The following is a 22,360-nucleotide window of genomic DNA, read 5'->3' as shown; positions in this document are numbered from 1 at the left end:
AAGCTTTTGTTTGATTTTTGAAGAATGGTGAATCTTAGTTCATTTTCGTTCTTTTGATTTTCTTTGATATTTCTTTGAGGCAAGATTCTGTTGTCGTTTAGAAGAAATTGTTTTTTTCACCTGTTTTTGTTGTTATATGTCATGTTTTCATTTCCTATGATATTTTTCTCTTTTCCCTGTTTTTATTTTCAAGCATTTGGGAATTTTCATCTGTAATTATCACTACCACACCACTCAATAAAGGTGTGGTACCAGAGGTTGGTACTGCTTGGAAATGAGCCATTTGATCATCAATTTGTGATGCAAGTCCTAAAGATATTTCCCTTACAGGTTCTAGAGTTTGGTCTGGCGGGGATCTAAAAATGTGATTTGTTGTTATTTTTGCTTACCATTTTTGCTTAATCCTCCCAGTTCTAGGTAGTCAGATATTAAGTGTGTCTTACTCCCCAAAAATGTAACAGCCAAGCTTTCTACTCCATATCATCAACCTTATGCCCTTTGTATCAACACCTTCTGCTGAGCACAATTCTGGTATGGGGTCATTAGGAGCTGCAAATCTATTTCGACCACAGCGCACTATCTGATCGCTCACCCACACTGTAACACAGAATGTACCACTAGCCATAGGTCTACACCATGCCCAATGTTGCTTACAGTGGATCTGGTGTCCCTTTGATCCATATATTTGGTCATAAATGTACAGCTAGAGGTATGTTTGACAATTTCAACCAATATTTTGCCTGTGTTTTCAGTTTTAATGGTGTAACATTTTTCATTTGAGATAATTTCTCCCAACATCACGAGAAAGCTTGTTGTAGTACTTGATATCATGGAAAATTTAATCTACTTGCATCTTTTCAAAAGCAGTAATATATAATTTTTCTCTTCATTCTCCCCTGAATAATCTCTTCAGACAAAAAACTGCTGATAGGATTTACAAAGTTCTTCCATTTTATACTTGCAACTGTGATAGGTCCAAAAATTCTATCCATCAAATGCTAAGAGGTTTTTTTCATAGAGATATAATAACATGAATAGGCAACAATATCTGGATTCATGTAATAGTTACTATGTTATTAGTGTTGTTATTCATGTCACTCACTTTCAAATTAATAATTTGAATAGGGACATTTTCATCTGTTAACTGCTCACTATACTATTCATTTTCTTATTTCTTTTGTAAATTTAGTTGTGTATTGATTCTTGTGTTGCTTTTATTTTAGCTAACATAGTTTTTAGTCATGTGGCATATGTGTGGTAGCTATTTTAGAAGTAAAAATGTAATGTGTGTAAACAAAATTTCAAAAGTTTGTAAAACAAACCATTTTTCTTGATATCACCTGTTAACTGTCAACGTCAGATCACATCACTCCTTAAGCAATTATGATTTTTTTCCCAAGAAATTCAAAGAAAATTTCATTTGATAAAAAATGTTTTGAAGGGAAAAGCATAAGCCATCTCTTCACTCTGTGAGTCAACTAAATAATAATAATAATAATAATAATAATATGAAAAAAATGGTATGACCATAAAACAGAGCACATTCTTGAATATGACCATGCAAAAAAGTATTGCAGGATATGAAACTTCAAAAGGTTAAGCAAACAGAACATTCATGACCAGATAGTGTTGAACTCAATAAAGAAAGAAGTCTGTATAGCTTAATTGATGCCGCATGCTTGTTTGATAGAAGAGTAGCAGAAAAAGAATGTGAGGAAATAGAAAAATATCAGGATCTAAATTATGAACTTCAAAGAAGCTCAAATTGCTGTAAAGGTATCATTATCCCGGTTGTTAAAGGATTCTTAAGAACAGTTCCAAGAAGTTTGAATGATTAGTTGAGGGTTCTGGAAATCAAGATGAATTTTCTGATTCTACAGAAAGCCAATATGCTTGGCACAGCAAGAACTATAAGATAGGTGTTTAATTCATAGCATTGCAGGATTTGGCTTGATGTTTAACAATCCAATATGGGTGGAAGAATGATGAAATGTTGAGCAAATGAAAGAAATGAAAACATTATTATCATCATCATCATCATCATCATCATTATTATTATTATTATTATTATTATTATCAATAATCTCTTTTACTCTTTTTTTGCTCTTTTACTTGTTTCAGTCATTTGACTGAGGCCATGCTGGAGCACCGCCTTTAGTCGAGCAAATCGACCCCAGGACTTATTCTTTGGAAGCCTAGTACTTATTCTATCGGTCTCTTTTTGCCAAACCGCTAAGTTACGGGGACGTAAACACATCACCATTGGTTGTCAAGCGATGGTGGGGGGACAAACATAGACACACAAACACATACATATATATATATATATATATATATATATATATATATATATACATATATACGACAAGCTTCTTTCAGTTTCCGTCCACCAAATCCACTCACAAGGCTTGGGTTGGCCTGAGGTTATAGTAGAAGACACTTGCCCAAGGTGCCACGCAGTGAGACTGAATCCAGAACCATGTGGTTGGTAAGCAAGCTACTTACCACACAGCCACTCTTTTTTGGAATTGGTTCTTAAAGTACATATAAAGCTGTAGATAATTACATTTCATGTCTACTTGAGATGGGTTCAAATGCCATAGGATGCCAGCCTTCAACTTTTCTATCCAAAAGGGTTTTTCAAGTTAATACATACTTGCTATTATTTATAGCTTTATATGTACTTCAAGAACCAATTCAGGAGGAGAGACATGAGATGGAAGAGTGTGTGACAAGATTTCCAGACAATGAACATAAGATAAAATAAGAAAAATAATAACTGAGTGTAGAATGAATATATAGTGCGTGTGTTTCATTCACAGCAAAAAAAATTACTATCCTGAAACACGGCAATAAATTATTCCTTGTTCTCTTGAAAGTTTATAAATTCTTACGGTGTTGATAATAACTACTACTACTACTACTACTACTACTACTACTACTACTACTACTACTACTACTACTACTACTACTACTACTACTACTACTTTGCTGGCCAGAATAGTCTAAATATATAATGTATGATGTGTCATGCAACCATCACATGATTACTTGACTGGTACTTATTTTATTGACCTCAGTGACATTTGGACTAAGAATTTTAAAATCTGGTAAAAATTCTGCAAGACATTTTGTGTTTTGCTCTAATGATTCTGCTAATCCAATTCAATAATAATAATGGTTTAAAATTTTGGCACAAGGTCAGCAATTTGGGGGGAGGGGGTAAGTCAATTACATTGGCCCCGGTGCTCAACTGGTACTTTGCTTTATCAACCCCAGAAGGATGAAAGGCAAAAATTGATCTTGGTGGAATTTGAACTCAGAAGATGGACGAAATGTTGCAAAGCATTTTGCCTGGCATGCTAACAATTCTACCAGCTCGCTATCCTCAATTCAATAGTAATAATAATAATAATAATGATAATAATTATTCTAATTTTCATACAAGGCCAGCAATCTTGAGGAGAGGAGGAAGTTGATTACATCAACTACAGGTCTCAATTGGTAATTATTTTATCAACCCTGTAAAGATGTGAGGCAAAGTCAACCTTGGCAGTATTTGAATTCAGAATATAAAGAGTCAGAAAAAAATACTGCAAAGCGTTTTGTTCAATGCAGTAATGATTTTACCACCTTTCTGCCTCAATAGTAATAACCCTTTCTACTATAGGCAAAAGGCCTAAAGTTTTGTGGGAGGAAGCTAGTTGATTACATCGACCCCTGTGTTCAACTGGCGTTTATTGTATCGAACCCAAAAGATGAAAAGCAAAGCTGACCTCAGAAGAATTTGAACTCAGAACATAAAAGTGGATGAAGTGCTGCTGAGCATTTTGATCAACATACCTACAATTCTAATAATAAAAAAATAAATGAATAAATAAATAAATAAATAAACCAGGTTTTATATTTCTGACACAACTCTAAGTTATTGCTGTATGATATGACTATTTAATAGAAAATTTTGGAAGAGAAATATTTTTAGGCAATACCATAGTTGGAGTTTGAAATTTTATTTTAGTACTTTGTATCTTTTTAAAGCAATTGCTTTTATCAATTTTTTTTTCTGATGCATTCAAAAATGATCATCCTTCCAATTTTTTCCCGATTTTTCTCTCATCCATAAAGAAAAACAAAACATTTTCATTGATTACGAAAACAATTCCCCAGTATTGTGTTTTCTTCTGGTTTTTGTCAGTGTAAGCAAACATATCAATATATTTACATAATAAAAAGCTTGCTTTGTGTGCTAGTTACTGCAGATCATGCATTAAGATTGTTTAAAAAAAAAAATTTATGAATTTGCAATTGAAGTATCTGATATTATTTTTAAGGAAGATAAAACTGGAAACAAAAACAAAAAACGTTAATATATTTATGAATTGAAAGGCTGCTAAATTTATCACATGAAGTGAAAAGAACAACACCCATGCAATATTATTACTTTATCTTCTTTTAATGAAATGGATATATTGTGTAAATGGTAGCAAGATAAACACATCAGGCTGGTTCAAACTATATAGACATAATCTATAACATACATTAAATCTATAAATTGGGCCTGTTGATGCTAACTTGATATAGAAGTAGGTGATAGATGTAATTATTATTATTTAGCCCTAGGTCAGCCTATAATGAAGGACAATCCAGACATAACCATATTGTCTTTTTTCATATATACAATATATATATATATATTTATTTATTTATTTATCTATACATAGCATATCTTATTGTATCAACCAGAATATCACATGCTATATACTGCTGGTCACAATTCACTTTTCACATTGTTGTAGTTGTTGAATGATGCCATCTGCTGGTTAGGGAAGCAAGCCAACTCTTCCTCCCTAACAGGATGCCAGTCTGCTATGGCATTGTCCATTTGCAGCTGAGTGAATTGGAATAACGTGAAATAAAGTGTCTTGCTCAAGAACACAGTGCACTGCTGGTCTGAAAATTGAAACCCTGGTCTTGTGATTGTGAGTGCAACACCTTGACCATTAGTTCACGTGTCTTCACATACATAGTAATTACATAATTACTGTAACCAATGTATTCTTATATTTATAATTACACTGTGTGGTTTTAGATATTAAGCTGCTTTTTCTAGCAGATCAAATCCTACAGGTCATGCAAAAGTGCCATGATTTATCTCATCCTTTACAACTTGTATATATTGAACCATTTAAGCCCAGCTTATAGATATTGGCTTGAATTTCATCCTTTACAGCTAGCATATGTTGAACCATTATAGGCCCAGCTTATAAATTCTGGGCATGAATTACCTCATACTTTACACCTATATATATTGAACAACATAGGCCCAGCTTATTAGGCAGATACACACAAACTGCAAATGTTGGAAATACAAATGCTGCCAGGAATTTTGTCAGTACAAACTAACATTTCAATTCTGTAGACAGGCCTTGTAGATGTTGAGTGTATACATACAAATTCTAGAATAGCATTTCCGAAGCAGGGTCCTCAGAATCCTTAAGGTTCTGTGAGAGATCACTTATGGTTTCTCAAGAAACAGTGATAGGTAGCTTAATTCAATGCAAATACATTTTTGAGTTGTTTTTTAGTTGTTTTTTAGTTTGATTTTGTATTTATTATTATGCATATATATAGGCTCTATCCTGGCTGTGTGGTTAAAAAACTCATATTACATCCACATAAGTTCAGGTTCAATCCTACTGCATCTCACTTTGGGTTTTTCTACAATAGACTCAGGCTAGCCAACATCTTGTAAGTGAATTTGGTACTGAGAACTGTAGGAAACTCATCCTGTATGTACAAGTTTGTATGTGTGTGTTTGCGTATGTGTGCACACATGCGCGTGCATGTATGTAAGTGCACATGTGAGTGAATGTGTGTGTGTGTGTGTGTGTGTGTGTGCATGTGTATGTATGCACATGTGTGCCTGTGTGTACATGCATGCGTGTGGTGTGTATGTGAGTATGCACATGTTGGTATTTCACCCTTGACTGCTTGACCTAACCAGTGTTGATGTTTACATTCCTTTTTGACATTACATTCAATCACACTATATATTTGAAGACCATTGAAAGAAAAATAATCCCTTACTTGAGAAACAGTGAGTGTTGGTGACAGGAAGAGCAGCCAGCTGAAAATCCTACCTTAAAGTCAATTCTTGTAAAAGCTATGCTAGCATGGAAAAGGGGACACTAAAACAAATGAATGAACTGATGAATGATGTACATCTATCCCCTAAAGGTGGGTAATTCTGACATCTATTGATAAACTTTCAACAGAGAATTGTAGGGGGAATCAGTCTGAGTGAGTTTATGGTTAAAACAAAATTTCTTAAACCTTCTTGTAAATTTAACTTTAAGAAGAGAAAGAAAATCACTAATAAAAATATATAACTTTTATGTAGTAATTCTCTGAAACTGAAATGCATTTCATTGTTTACCTAACAGGAAAAAGTTGGGGGAAAGCTGTTTTCGATGTACTTATTTTCTAAATATTGAATAAGCAACATACAATATTCATATTATACATAGACTCAGAGAGTGTTCAATGAACTCAGTTTGTAAGTATCAACTGTCTAGGCACAGTTTGTGTATATACAACCTGATGAGATGGAAAAAATAAGGAATTAACAAAGTTCAGATTAGTTTTCACCTTGTTATATGTGTAATTCCAGTTTTAATTAACCTAGATATTAGTATAGTTAAATCATTGTTTTGAGATTTGAAGTTGCTTCCCCTGCTTGCTCTGGGCAGATTTACAAATTGTTTCAATGTTTATCTCTCATTAATCTAAGTAGTCTTGATTAACTGGAGAGACTTATTGCTTGTCACATTGCGCTAGCATATACTTTACTACACACACATACACAGAGATCAAATCATAAAAAGAGTTGTCTCCTATACTTGCTTAGGAAGATAGGTTATTATTTGGATTTTCCCTGTTTTGCATGCAACCAATGAAGTATTATCTGTTCGGCAGACATCAGCATGTATCTGCAAATAATTTGTTTGCTCATGCCATTGTCAGAGGCATTGGTCCAGCAGGGTAACTTTGACTGAGAAGACACACTCAGTTTTCTGTATCAGTAGTTGATGGGAAAATGTAAATTTATTAAAGCTAGGACATGTTTAACCAAGTTAGATTTAACATTTATTGAGAACAGCCATGGTGGCCAGATAATATTGGTGTCTTCTCTTCCAACCATTGCCTGCCTAATGGCTGAATGTATATGTGATATTTAGCTTTGAATTCACTGCTTTCTAGTGCTTTATTAGGAAACCACACTGTCAAAAATTTCCATATTCAATAAAAGGTTAGAGGTTTGTCCAATGATATTGTTTTTACAAACTATGGTCAAATAGCAGGAATCTTTATTAATATATGTGTGCATGTACTTGTGTGTGCATATGTATGTGTTTCATTAAGTTTCCTATATGATTTGAGTTAGGTTGAGTGTGGTTAGGTTGAGGGTAACATCTTTGGAATTCATATGCTTAGGTGTGTAGTAATAATTATTTTCAGGCTGAAATTATTGAATATAATAAGATGTTTCCTTATTTATGACCATAGTCCTTCTTATTTATAGAATTTTGTATAAAATTAGAGTGTTGTCAACTGTAATTTTGCTTTACAATTTTATGTTGCAGTATGTATTAATAATGAGTTGCCTTGGCTCCTTGTTGCAAATGCAAGGTCATCTAATAAGAAAATGTTATATTTGTGTGTCCGAGTGGCTGTGTGATAAGTAGCTTGTTTACCAACCACATGGTTACGGGTTCAGTCCCACTGCATGGCACCTATGGCAAGTGTCTTCTACTATAGCCTTAGGCTGACCAAAGCCTTGTGAGTGGATTTGGTAGATGGAAACTGAAAGAAGCCCATCGTATATATGTGTGTGTGTGTGTGTGTGTGTGTGTGTGTGTGTGTTTCTGTGTACTCTCAACATCGCTTGACAACTGATGCTGGTGTGTTTATGTCCTCATAACTTAGTGGTTCGACAAAAGAGACTGATAGAATAAGTACTAGACTTACAAAGAATAAGTCCTAGGCTTACAAAGAATAAGTCCTGGGGTCAATTCGCTCAACTAAAGGCGGTGCTCCAGCCTGGCTGCAGTCAAATGACAAACAAATAAAAGAATCTTTGAAATTTGGGTGTCTGAATCATATTCCATGTGTTTGTTAGTTTGTAATTTCGAGATGATATGCAATTCTTTTATTCTCATGTTTTTATAATATATTCTATGAGTTTATGGTTAAGTGTGATACATGTGTTCTGCTTTTTTAAGTATTTTAATGATATATTCATCCATCTTATAACCAGGAGTAATTTGGTTCTTGTATTATATGATATATGTATGGTTTGTGTATCTTTAATAGATACTGCATTAGTTGTAACAGTGTAGGTAAATTTCATCTGGTATCATCCTGTGTAACATAATTTTAATGTTTTCGTTTTTTTTTTTTGTCTTTGGTCAGTAAGTGTTATTTCCTGTTTGCTTCTATATAGAAATCAAAGGAAATGACCACTATTTCCTTCAAGCTTTGCTTTTGTGACCTGGACATTAATGTTTTAAAACTGACCTATTTTCCATTACATTTCTGATAGATTCAGCACTCAGCTGCACAAACAGAGATATTGTTATAGCAAATATTCTGCTCAGTACCACAGATTTGTTTGTCAGTTGCTTGGTCTTAACCACTTGAGTATGTCCCTTAGTGGCTGACAGCATATGTATCTCTGATTATGAGCAGGAGTAAAGGAAGAGCATCATAGCCAAGTGTTGAGAGGGATTCTTTGAGGTTTGAATAGCAAAGTCTGAAGGAAATATTAGCCATTTTTCATACTTTCTAGGATTAAACAAACAGGAACTAACAATTGCTACCCAAGGACAAAAATCATGTTGGACAGTGTAATCTATTAATATGACTATCATTGACTAATGTTTGTTCTACATATAGAATTTTCATATTTAAGCCTTCTTTAGAGGATGAAAATTTAATTGCTTGTGAAGTGATTCAACTCACACCAGCTATTTCACCCATTACTCAGTTCTATCTTTCCTGTCTCTTGAACTGCAACTATAATTAGGAGACTCAATTTCAATTCATTGCTCAACACTTGGCTCATTGTAAATACCCTCCACCATAATCTAATTGTGAAGGGAACTTGTGGAATAAGTAAACCCAAGAAGATGTGAGAAAGGATCTTCAGACATTGGGCCTCACAGAGAAGATGACAAGGGACCTAGTAAAATGACAACTATCCAACCATACAGATATCTCCTTTATGGTCATGCTCCACTTTCTCTCTCTGCTGAGAGATCTTTGTCTTGTGGGCTCACAGGTGCTGGTGTCACATAAAAAGTACCTGTGCTAGTGTCTCATGGAAAGCATCTGTGCCGGTGCCCCACAAAAAGCATCCATCGCAGTGCCACATAAAAGTACCTGGGCCAGTGCCACATAAAAGTACCCATGCTGGTACCAACATTTATTTTTGAAGTCAGTGGCACCTCTACCCTTTCCCCTGCCTCCAGCCCATCCATGATTACCTTCCCTTTCATTCACCTACCACCCTTCCAAACTACCCTTCCCCCTTAATGGACTATTCTACTTGCATTATATGTTTCCCAATCTGACTTAACAACTTCCCATATCTTTCTCAAGTTACTTCTACCCCTACTTTAAATGCATCTATAATCTATATGACCCATACATCCATAGTTCCTTCCCTAATCTACACCCAACCAAGGTCCCTTTTTTGTTCCTGCTGCCATGCTTGTCTCTTTCTTTCCAACGCCATTCTGTTTATTGGTCTCAACCACTATTCTTTCAATAAAACTAACTCCTTCAATTGCTTCTCTACTCAACTCATATATTGCATACACTTCACAATTCCCTATACTTAAGATCAATTAGACAATGTTTGTGTGCTCACTTCACTGAACATCCACCTTGATAATGATTTCCCAGTCGTGCACCATTTCTACTCTGCAGAGCACTCTATTTGGCTTCTCTTTGTGCTTAGTGTAGCCCTTTACAGCGACCTTATTTCCAACATAAACAGAAACTCCTTTTCATTCTTAAATCTTTCATATCTCATGGCCTCAATGGCTACACTTTTTTTAACATACGTCATCATCATATCACTCACACATGGCACATACACATGTTATAAAAACTTTTCTGACCATAGCGTGTTATTAATTCCTAATACAAACTCGCACACATATTCATACAAACACATATTCTGTGACTTTACATACATATACACTACTTCACATATATTAGGCCTACACATTACAGCTAGAAACACACACACAAACATAATTTACATACAAAAATCTCCCTGTTGTTTTGCCGGTATGAAACCTCATTCCTTCTATTACACTTTCGGTCATTTAGCATCTGCTATTTTTAACATTACTTGACAGAAAAACACATATTTTTCTATCAATCATGTTTTCTTTCTTTCCTTTACGCTAATTCTTTCTGAATAAAAAAAAACTTTGTGAAGAAGAACTTAAGCACAAAACATCAAAAGCACTTCTACTTTCCTAATCTACTATTGATTTTCAAAGTAAAACTGCACTTCATTTTCACAATGTCTTTTTGTTGTTTGTGTCATCGTTAATTTCAAACCTGTATATACATTAATTTTGAACTTGCATATATATATATATATATATATATATATATATATATATATATATATAAAATGAATATATCTATTGAAAGAACTAATAGAAAAAATTCAATCAATTAATTTCTGCAAGAGTCATTAATCATAACCTGAAAGAAAAATATTAGAAACTTTAGAAGACTTCCATTTACTTACCTTCTTATAGGTTATACTGTCAAATACCACAGCTATATCTTTGGGTCGTTTCACTCCATTTTCAATTGGGTGTGATGTTTCAAAGGCATCCATATGTAGAGCAGTTATGAATTGTCTAAGCATGATATACTGATTCTGAACAAATAAAACAAATGTAAATCATATATAAATATTATACAGATAATTATATAAATAAAATTATATAATGTATATTTGTCATTGACTTTCTAGACACCAGATCTCATGACTCAAACATCTGGAATATAATATTCATTACTGTCACAATACAGTCTTACTAGAAAACAGTAATTCTAGATACATTGTATATAGTCTTATAAGACCATATACATAATCTTGATAGATGTACTGTATTTTATTACTAGACTCTTTGTTATTTGTACTTATAAAGTATGCTAAAAAATTTAGGTTGCAAAAAAAAATTAAATGTTTGTAACACATTAATTTACTTAAAATATGTTTAGACATGTTAGAAATGGTAAAATAATTTTATAGTGTCTCCTTCTCTCTCATACATGCACACACCTAAGTCCTACTGAGGACATGACAAATTCTCTTGTGCTGGTGACTTGATAAAATGCACTCAGTACACTCTATAAAGTGGTTTATGGCAGGAAGAACATTCAACTGTAGAAATTAAGTAAAAAATGAAGTGTATGAGCAACATATGATCACCTACTCATTAAGAGGTCAATAACTCTGAATAAACTGGCTCAAATCATGTTGACTAGTCCAACATATAGCAGTATAGAATGTAAACATATGACGATGTAAACATGTCATGTTATGGTCAACTTCGCCTATCATTATTTTAGAGCTGATAAAACAAAACAGAAATCCAGGGGAGTGGATTAGCAGAAGTAGGATTGGGGTGTTTGACAAGTCTACTTGTAAGATACCTTATGGTATCTGTTACAAGTCTGTGCATTCTCAGCTCAAATTTCATCACCTATTACTCAAGATATGGATCTTTCAAAACCTAGCAAAAATAGTGACAAGAAATTTCAGGTGTTGAAGCAAGGTCTGGAATGTAAGGGCATTAGAGTTAATTTGGCAAAGACCAAAGTCCAAATATGTAGGAAAACAAACAAATCACAAATCCCTTCAGGGAGATGGCCTTGCTTGATATGTAGGAAAGATGCTGGTAGAAACTCCATACAGTGTACCCAGTGTAAGCTATGGACATATAAGAGGTGCAGTGGTATCTCAGGAAGATTAACAGAGAAAGTAGTCTTTGTGTGTGGATGATGTGTGAGTACAACAAACATTAAGAATAGACTTCCTCAAATGTCTAGGAGGATTTTTAGAAGTAGCATATAGTTTTCATTACCTAAGTGATCGAGGCAATGGTGGAGGAGGGAGTTCTAGAAGCAGAGTTGATAGAATAAGAATAGGCTGGGTAAAGTTCAGAGAACTACTACCTTTGTTGGTAACAAAATGCCCCTGCCTCAGAGTGAAAGGCAGATTGTATGATGCCTGTGTATGAACAGCTATGCTACATGGCAGTGAAACATAGGCTATGACTACAAAGGACATGTGTAGGCTTGAGAGAAATAAATCCAGAATGGGTAATGTCAGTGTGCATGTTCAATAGTGTAAATGATTTAAGAGAAAAATTGGGTTTATGAGGTACCAGATGTAGTGTGCAAGAGAGAAGACTGCACTGGTATGGTTATATGATGCATATGGATGAGAACAGCTGCATAAAAATATACTGATCTCTAATTGTGAAGGGAACTTGTGGAATAAGTAAACCCAAGAAGATGTGAGAAAGGATCTTCAGACATTGGGCCTCACAGAGAAGATGACAAGGGACCTAGTAAAATTACAACTATCCAACCATACAGATATCTCCTTTATGGTCATGCTCCACTTTCTCTCTCTGCTGAGAGATCTTTGTATTGTGGGCTCACAGGTGCTGGTGTCACATAAAAAGTACCTGTGCTAGTGCCTCATGGAAAGCATCTGTGCCGGTGCCCCACAGAAAGCATCCATCGCAGTGCCACATAAAAGTACCTGGGCCAGTGCCACATAAAAGTACCCATGCTGGTACCACGTAATAGCACCTGTGCCAGTGCCACATAAAAAAAAACACCCAGTACACTCTGTAAAGGGGTTGGCTTTGGGAAGGGCATCCAGCTGTAGAAACCATGCAAAAACAAACAATAGGAGCCTGGGCAACTGTCCAGCTGGTCAGCTCCTGTCAAATCGTTCAATTCATGCCAGCATGGAAAACAGCCATTAAATGATGATGATGTTTGAGAAATCTATAAACAAATGTCTAAGTATTTTCATCAAATATTTCTCAGTGGCAGCACATCAACTAGTAGGAGACAACTGAAAGAGACTTTCAGCACCTGTGTAGCTAAAGGAAATTAATAAATAATAATAAAATCATTCTAAAAACATGCAACGAAGTTATAGCATCAAATTTTGGTTTTTATTCCACAAATTTCAACCTTTTTTTCTTCTCTACTTAGCATTTTACAAGAGTTCAAATACAAATTCTATTTCATTGGTTATGAAAATCTACTCCAGGAACCATTTACAAGTAATTTTGGTATTTGTTTCAGAGACAAAGAGCTGATTCTGAGATACTAAGTAGACATAAATATGATGTTTATTAAATAATGAAAAGGTGTATATTAAATGGAAAAAACAAAACTTTCATCATTTAATAAACATCTTTGTGTGTAATCGGTGAATATATTTATTAAATATAGAACATGTAAAGAGGTTATAAATTTCAGATATAAACCTTAGAATATTAAAAGTGCAAGCATGACTGTATGGGTATGTAGTTTACTGTATTACCATATGAACTTGAATTTTGGTGCATAAAGTGCATTGTGACTAGCAGTGTATTATCACACCCAATAGTTTGGCTGATGCATACATACATACACACCAGGGATGTGCCACCTGGGTAGGGAAGGTAGGCAGTGCCTAACCTGAATGAAATAGATCGATAGTAACATTTTCCTTTTATGGCAAAATATGCACCTAATTCAATAAAATTATGGTCACTGTGATTATTATGCATAAAATGCAAAATATTCTATTTATTTGTAGATTAGGTAGGCATAATTCACCCCTGCCTTTCAATCTCAGGATTAAAATTACATATAGTCCTGCTGTAGTACACGTGCTGCATACATTCCTACAACAACGTTTTCTTTATGCGCTATAAAGGCAGAAGTAAATCTGCTTCCAACTCAGTCACGTGCCCATGTTTTGCCTATTTTTTTGTGTTTTACTACATAAGCACCAGCAACTGCCTACCTTGAGTAATTACTCATGGCATGTGCCTGATACATGCATATATATATATATGTACATACATATATACATACATACATACATACATATATACATACACATATACATACACACACACACACACACACACACACACACACACACACACACACACACACATATATATATATATATACACACACACATACATATATATATATACATACAGACAGACATATATATGCATACACATATATATGAAGCTGTGCTGAAAAGTTCCTGGCTTTGAGTAAAAGAAATATAGGAGGATCAATTAATTATGATTTCATGCAACATATTCCCCTCAAGGATTCACACACTTATTGCAGTGGTCCTTCAGTTTTTCTAAGCCCTGTAAAAGAACCTGTAAAAGAAGGTTGGGCCTCCAGCTAGACCTTTTGTGATGCCCTTAAAGTCAGGAACTTTTCAGCACCCACTTGTATATATGCACACATGCATGCATTCATACACACCTAGACACATGCATGTATGCATGCATACATACACACACACACCACACACACACACACATACATACATATCTACATACATACATGTGTATATGTTTATGTACATATGAATGTGTGAATGTATACATCCTACATCCTTAAATGAAAGTTTTGACTGAAAAAGCATGGTATTTGTTGACATTCGCTGCTAACAAATCATTCTGTGATTCTGTACAATGAAAACTCCATTGCTTGAAAAAACGGTAAGGGTTAGCAAGAAGAAGGGTGTCCAGCTGTGAAATATTGCCTCAATATGTATTTGCTGAACTTTAAAAAGTAGTCATAAAATGAATAAATTCCATCTTTTAGCATATTTTAATGCAACATGTGCTAATCTAGTCCAACCCAGTATGAAGTCCTCTACATGGTCACTCAATAGGCAAGAAATGACAGTTAAATTTCCTTCAAATCATACTTGATGACTTGAAAACTAGAAAAACGCATTGGATTATATAGTCCTTGAAATACCATGCCAATCAGAAAAGAGGTGAATCATAGCTAGAAGGCTTTTGATCATAGGTCTAAAGATCAGTCCTGAACTGGAACAGCAAATTGCATGCATCCTTCAGCTGAATCTTGCTCATCTTTGTTATGATCACAATTTGTAGCCTCAACTATACAAGAATGAACTTGACAGGGGAGAAAAAGTAACATATCACACTGCATCCCACATATTAAATCAAAGTATTTTTGAGTATGAAGTGTGATATTTCCAGAGACAAAAGCGTAGAATATCAAGAAAGCTGTATCTTTGACTTTCTACATATCTGCATACCAGAAGTCTGTTCTAGCAGAATTAACTGAATCCACACCAGAGCAACAATGCAATGGATTCTTTTGTATCATAAACTAGTCAATAATTAAGGTGGTGAGCTGGTAGAATCGCTGGTAGGCCAGGCAAAATGATTAGTGGTGTCTTTACATTCAAATTCCACCAAGTCTGACTTTGCCTCCCATCTCTTTTGGAGTTGATAAAATAAGTACCAGTAGAATACTGGGGTCAATGTAATCAACTTACTCCCACCCTTGATGTTGCTGGCCCTGTGCCAAAATTTGAAACTGGTAATCTAAGGTAATGTATTAGCAGAAATGTTAGAGCAATGAACAAAAATGCCTGTGGTATTTCTCCCTGTTGCTAACCTCTACTTGTTGCTCAAGTTAATGATGTTTTATTTCACATGTCTTTGAAGGTATGAAGCAAATAACTGATTTACTGACAGGGAAAGTGACAGCATCATTGCTCATAACTTTTGTGGAGCACAAGTATAAACACACACACATGCATGTGTGTATAACATGAAAAAAATACCCAGTACACACTGTAAGGTTATTGGCATGAGGAAGGGAATCCAGCTACACAAAACATGCCTAAACTGACACTGGAGTATGGCATAGGCTGTGGCTTGCCAGATCCTGTCAAACCATCCAAGCCATGCCAGCATGAAAAATGGATGATATATTTGATAGGCTTTTTTCAGTTTCTGTCCACCAAACCCACTCACAAGGCTTTGGTTGACCTGGGCTATGGCAGATGACAATGTGTGACTGAACCTGAAATCACATGGTTGGGAAACTTACTTTCTAACCATACAACAGTATTTGTTCCTATTGCTTTCCAGTAAAATATAAATCTAGTGAGAAACTTTCCAGATGCTGGTCAACAGTTGGAAGAGATATAGGAAGGTCTTAGATTAGTAACTGATTTATAAACTCAAAAATGTGTTCTAATTTAACTTTCTAACCAAAAACCTCATACAAAATGTACCAATGTATTCATTTATTCCTTTACTGGTTTTACTATTGGAGAGCAAGTATACATACCACCTTCAAGGATTTACATAAACAGGGACATGTATGTACACAACATATAAGCTTCTAAACAGTTTCCATCCATCAATTTCCATTTACAAGGCTTTGGTCAACATGAGGCTACAGTAGAAATATTTGACAAGATGCAGTGCAGTGAGGCTGTACCAGGAAATACATGGTTATAAAGTAAAATTTTTAACCATACAGCTATATCTGTGTCTATGACTAAGATCTAATTATTCCTTCCTTCAATTACAAAAATGTGAAAAATAAAAAAAATATTAATTCCTTCAAGTAGAATGGTTTTGATGAATAATTTATAGTGCACCTGAGCATTGTATAGCATAAGATCATCATCATCATTATTATTATATTCCTATAGCATTATTATTTTATGTGAGGGATGCATGGACTAGTGGTTAGGGTGATGCACGCACGATTGCAAGATCATGGTTTTAATTCCTAGACCAGTTTCTGCATTGCGTTTTTGAGCAAAATACTTCATCTCACATTGCTCTGTGATCATTTTGACACCTGACATGTGGTACACTGTGCACCTGATCAGGCAATTTGATGGTGGGAGTGAGCTAATATATAGCACATACGCCTCCTCCTCCTCCTCATCATCATCATCCTCATCCAGTGTTTTAAATCTGGGTTTTGTCACCGTTATTGGGGGTGACTGGGTCTACCTCAATGCCATAGCAACTGCCCTCACACGATCTTCTCATCTTGACTGATTTTGGGCATCCTCCTTTCTCAATCCAACTCTCCCAATCTCCTCATCCACCTGTCCCCTCCACGTTTTCCTTGGTCTACCTCACTTTCATGGTCTATTTAACTCAAACTCAAGCACCCTCCTCAGAACATGCTCCTCATCCTTTCTCAACACATGCCCATACCACTGCATCCATTTGCCCTTACCAGCCGTTCCACTGATTCCTCCAATCCCAGCATCCCCATCAAGTCCTCAGTTCTCTTATCAAACAGCTTCATACCGCACATTTCTCTCACCATTGCTCTCTTGGTCCTTCTCAAAATTGCCATTTCTCTCCCTCTCAGACATCATGTCTCGCTCCCATACAGCATCATACCTCTCACACAACTCCTATAGACCCTTCCTTTCATCTTCAATGAGAACCTTTCCCATATAACAATGCTCCACATTCACTGAACTTCACCCAACCAAGTCTCGCTCTTGCTGTCACAGCTACTTCACGTCCACCCTATCTCCCAAATAACAAAATCCTCTCACCATCTCCACCTCATCACATAACATTTTGACTGGTTCTGCCAACTTTCCTGCTCCTTTCTCACATCTTCCACAAATAAACTCGCTTGCCAGTCTTGGGGTCACCTTCCTCATTTTCCTACATCTACCATGAATCCATTTCTCAGATCTTGTACACAACACATCTGCCATTACCCTTCTCCCACATACACCACATGGACCCATCTTACTAACACTTCTCCTTCCACCCCACTGACCATCACTTTTGTCTTCCTGAGGTTTACCTTCAATTCCTTGCTTTCAAATGCCTCCTTCCATTTCCAAAACTTCTTCAATCCCTCCATCATCTCACACATCAGAACGAGGTCATCCGCATACAGCATCTCCATTATCGATCCCTCCCTTGCACTCTCCATCACCACATAAACCACTATTGCAAATAACAATGGTGACAACACAGTTCTCTGATGCACACCAACTTTCACAGCAAAATCCTTCGACAGCTCTGATCCAATTCAAACTCTTGTCTTTACCCACCTCACCCAAACTCATCACTGCCCTCACTATTATCTTTAGTACACCTCTCTTCCTCAATGCCCACTCAGTCACCTTTCTTGGAACCCCATCAAATGCCTTCTCCAGATCAACAAAGCATAGGTACAACTCCTTCTCCTTATCTTGATATTCCTCTTGGAATCTCCTTACAATACACACTACATCTATTGTCCCCCTTCCTGGCATAAAACCAAATTGCATCTCGTCCACATCCACCCCTTTCCAAATTCTCCTCTCCAACACCCTTTCCACTATCTTCATTGCATGCTCCAATAACTTCACTCCTCTATATTCCCCACAGCTCATTGCATCTCCCTTTCCCTATCTCTCCATTTGCAGTTATTATTTCCACATTTACTTCTGATGGACCAGCTGCCTTTCCTGCTTTCATTTCCTTCATTGTATCCAGTACTTCTTCCCAACTAACCCTCTCCACTGGCCCCTTCACCACAACTTCTACCCTTTGATCCCATTCATTCTCCTCATTCATAATTCCCTCCATATGCTCCTTTCAAACTCTTCCCCTGTCCTTCTCACTAAAATTCAACCTTCCATCACTCACCCTCATGCATCTTCCTCCAGCAACATCTCTTTCATCTCTTTTCATTGATTTAACAAACCTAAACACTCTATCTGGGTTCTCATCCAGCCCTCTCAACCTCTCCTCAGCCTCCTTCCTCATAGATCTCGCAACCACCCTCTTTGCATGATTCTTCATGTTATTATACCTGGCTTTCATTTGCTCAGTCATATTATTACATAAAGCTTTGTGCACCTCCTTCTTCCTCACTATTGCATCCCTCACGTCCTTGTTCCACCACTACGTATCACCTCGATCTCTTCTACCTTTCGTCCTTCGACACACTTCATCACATGCCTTTAATACCCCTTCTTTAAAAGAATTCCACATATCCAGTGCATCAATGCTTACCAACTCCCCAAATTCTCTCCTCAAACCTTGCTCTTGTTTCTTCTTCCTTCAGTTTCCACACCTTTCTCTTCTTGACTGTTCCCTTTCTCAGCCCAAGTCAGCAACCACCAACCTGTGCTGCAACTCCTCTGATATTGTCTTCACATCTCTCAGATACTTTTTGTTTTTCCTGCCAACCAACATGAAATCAATCTCTGTCTCATTCCCTCCTGCACTGAAAGTCACCTTCCTTTACTCTGTTTTCCTAAACCACACGTTCGCCACACACAAATCTTTCTCATCACAAAACTCCAACAGCATCTTTCGTTCCACATTTCTCTCCCCATTTCTGTTTCCCCATGCACACCCTCAGAGCCCTGGATCCATTTCCCAACATGGCCATTAAAATCACCCATGTCCAAAACAAATTCATCTACCTTATGTAAGTCCCACTCATTTGCTATTTCATCAAAGAACCGCTCATTCTCAGCGATCCCTCTTCCATTCTGCGGATCATACCCACAAATCACCCTCACCACTTCTTCCTCAAATGCTAACACTATTGTCATCACACTGTCTCTCTTTCTCCTGACCTCCACCACCTTCTCACAGATTTCTTCTTTCACCAAAACTCCCACACCTCCAGTCCCCTTGCTATTTCCTGACCACCACATCTTGTACCTTCTTCCCTTGACCCCCCACAAATTTTGCACCCTGGCCTCTCCACCTAGCTACCTGCACACAGCTCACATCTACCCTTCTCTTTATCAATTCTTCACATACCTCATTTCCCCTTCTATGCAGACTGCCCACATTCCAACTTTCCAACTTCACACCAAGCTTCTTGTCAGGCCTTTGGCCATCATGAGGTAAGTCATGCTTGCGCAACCTAGAATGAGGGTTTGCACCTTCCTTTTTGAGGTAGGCAGGTGCAGCTCACCCTAACCTTTGGGTTGGCTGGTGCCCATCCTCCTTTGCTATCATGAAGCTTTTTTGGAGCTGAATTTTCTACAGGGAATATGCCTTTGCTTACTCCGAACCTCAGTTTCTAGACATGAGTGGTCTTGAGACCAAGGCCACTACCACAATTTTTAAGAAATGTGGTGGAAAACTAGCTCAGGAAGGCAGAGACACTACTCCCTGAGACCCCTTTCGGAGCCCCTCTACCTATGTTTGATTACTATAAACAAATCGTTTGTGCAGGTCATTCAGCAAAAGCTGAACACTCATATACCATCTTCGATGGGAGAGTCCAAAACTATTTCAGGTGGTAAGCTAGGAGAACTGTAAAGGTACACCAAATTTCCACTGCCATGACTATTAAGAGAGAGCACCAAAACCATCTCTCCACCCCACATATACAAAACCCTTTCTATGCTTGTCTGCAATTCACATTAAAACAGCATTTTGGAGGTTGCATCTAGACTTTGATAGAATATTGTTTCAAGCTGCAAATAGGAGTGATGAAAGCTGATGCAATTTCATTAACATGTAGTTACTTGTTAGCCCTAGGTCAACCCTGGTTAAACAGTTGTATGATCATAAGCATTTTGATTATGAACATCTTGCCTGTTTAGAAGTATCTATATGTCCTTTCTTATTTAAGGCAGCAAGGTGTGATTTGAAAAGGATTTGGCTGTTATTTCTAGCAACTTGAGCAGCCCAATAGAGGCTTCCTCATTGTTTATGTTATGATATGAAGTGAAAGCAAATGAGAAATATAATTAAAGGCTGATGTGAATTAAGCTGGTTGGTTAGCATACTTGACTATAAGCAGAAATGTTTTAAGCTGAAACCCAGAGCAGCTGTTTTGTTTTGTCTTTGAGAAGTTCACTGAACTCTTTCATAACCATATTTATCATGAAATGCATTCCTATTGAATTGCAACTGATACTAAAAATAATCAAAAGTTATGAAGAATCAAGTAAAAGAACTAATTTTGTCATTATTAATCTGATGTTTTGAACATTACTTACGAAAAATGTTCTTACATAAAATTATGATACAAGGCTTTCATTTAAACAGAAAACACTTTAAATGGGTTAGTTTCGTGTCAAAGAACAAAGGACAGTCACAGTAAAAGAGTTGATTCATTCACTTTTATTTCAATTCACTAAGCTATCAGTAGGAAGTTACCAGATTACCAGGGAAAAAGTTATCTGATATAGAGGAGCTGCTTTTCCGGGGGAACATTTTGCCTTTCATATAATGGCCTTCTTACCTTCTTAATTTCCAATCCTGTAAAATATATCTAACAAGATAATTCATACTTAAAACAATACTAATGTGGAAGTTTAATCATCATCATCATCACCACTACCGTCTTTATCATCATCAAAATCATTGTTGTCTTTGTCATCAACATTACCATCGTCACCATGGTTGTTCATTTTACAAGTCCAATAAAACACTTGACATATAAATATAAGTGCAGTAAATTTAGCAGACTCTGAATTGGTGATTTGTAGGTAAATAGCACATTGCCAGCATGGAAATAAATAACAGAAATGCCAACCATTCATTGAAGTAAATAAATGAAAACAACACCCACTTAAATCTGGAATGTCTTACAAATTACACTTATTACAGATATATTGAAAATGACGTTTACTCTTTGTTTATAATTGGATCCATATGAAATCACAATGAAAATAACTTATAGCTAGACAAAAATAGAGTTTGATATATTTTTTGTAAGTACATCAATTTTTATTCTTTTAAGTGCCACCATTTTGAAACTGAAATGTATTGGTTTCTCTTACAGAGCAAGAATATTATATATCTGTATATTGGAGTCTGTCTGATTCCAGGAACAGTATTTGAAATTCGAACTGAGTTTGTTAGAGGATTTTGTTAAATCTTGTTCTGAGTAAAGGCACTTAATTTATTAAATTTATCTATCGTAATATAAAGAAACTTTGGAATGGATAGCAAAAATTCTGTGCTAGGTTTTGTGAAAGTTGTATTTCTTTGATCATATTTTACGAAATATTAACTGAAAACCGTTATTATTCTGACCAGACTGAAATCTTGTGATATATGTTTTCTAAAAAAACAAAATCGTTTCTAACCACTGTTTCAATATCGAGTTCCAATATAGTGTGAAAATAACTATTTTAAATTGATTTCATGAAATAAAACTACCGTATATGTTATGGTTTTGTGCAATAAGGGAAAAAAATACAATAAAAAGGAAAAAT

The 22,360-nt window shown here is 36.0% G+C and overlaps 1 protein-coding gene across 5 annotated transcripts in view; it reads right to left on the bottom strand.

Moving 5' to 3' along the window:
• Positions 1-22,360, bottom strand: part of LOC106869101 (endoplasmic reticulum aminopeptidase 1) — a 1,176,109-nt gene that overhangs the window by 310,500 nt on the left and 843,249 nt on the right. For all 5 annotated transcript variants that reach the window (XM_089357447.1, XM_089357445.1, XM_052970645.2 and 2 more), the window contains exon 7: positions 10,832-10,966. In XM_089357447.1, coding sequence (XP_089213573.1) covers positions 10,832-10,966 — 135 coding nt within the window. The remainder of the gene's footprint in view (positions 1-10,831; positions 10,967-22,360) is intronic.

This window comes from Octopus bimaculoides, chromosome 9 (genome assembly GCF_046866305.1).
Source record: "Octopus bimaculoides isolate indiv1 chromosome 9, ASM4686630v1, whole genome shotgun sequence".
NCBI lineage: Eukaryota > Metazoa > Mollusca > Cephalopoda > Octopoda > Octopodidae > Octopus > Octopus bimaculoides.
This window is presented reverse-complemented; position numbering and strand designations above follow the sequence as displayed.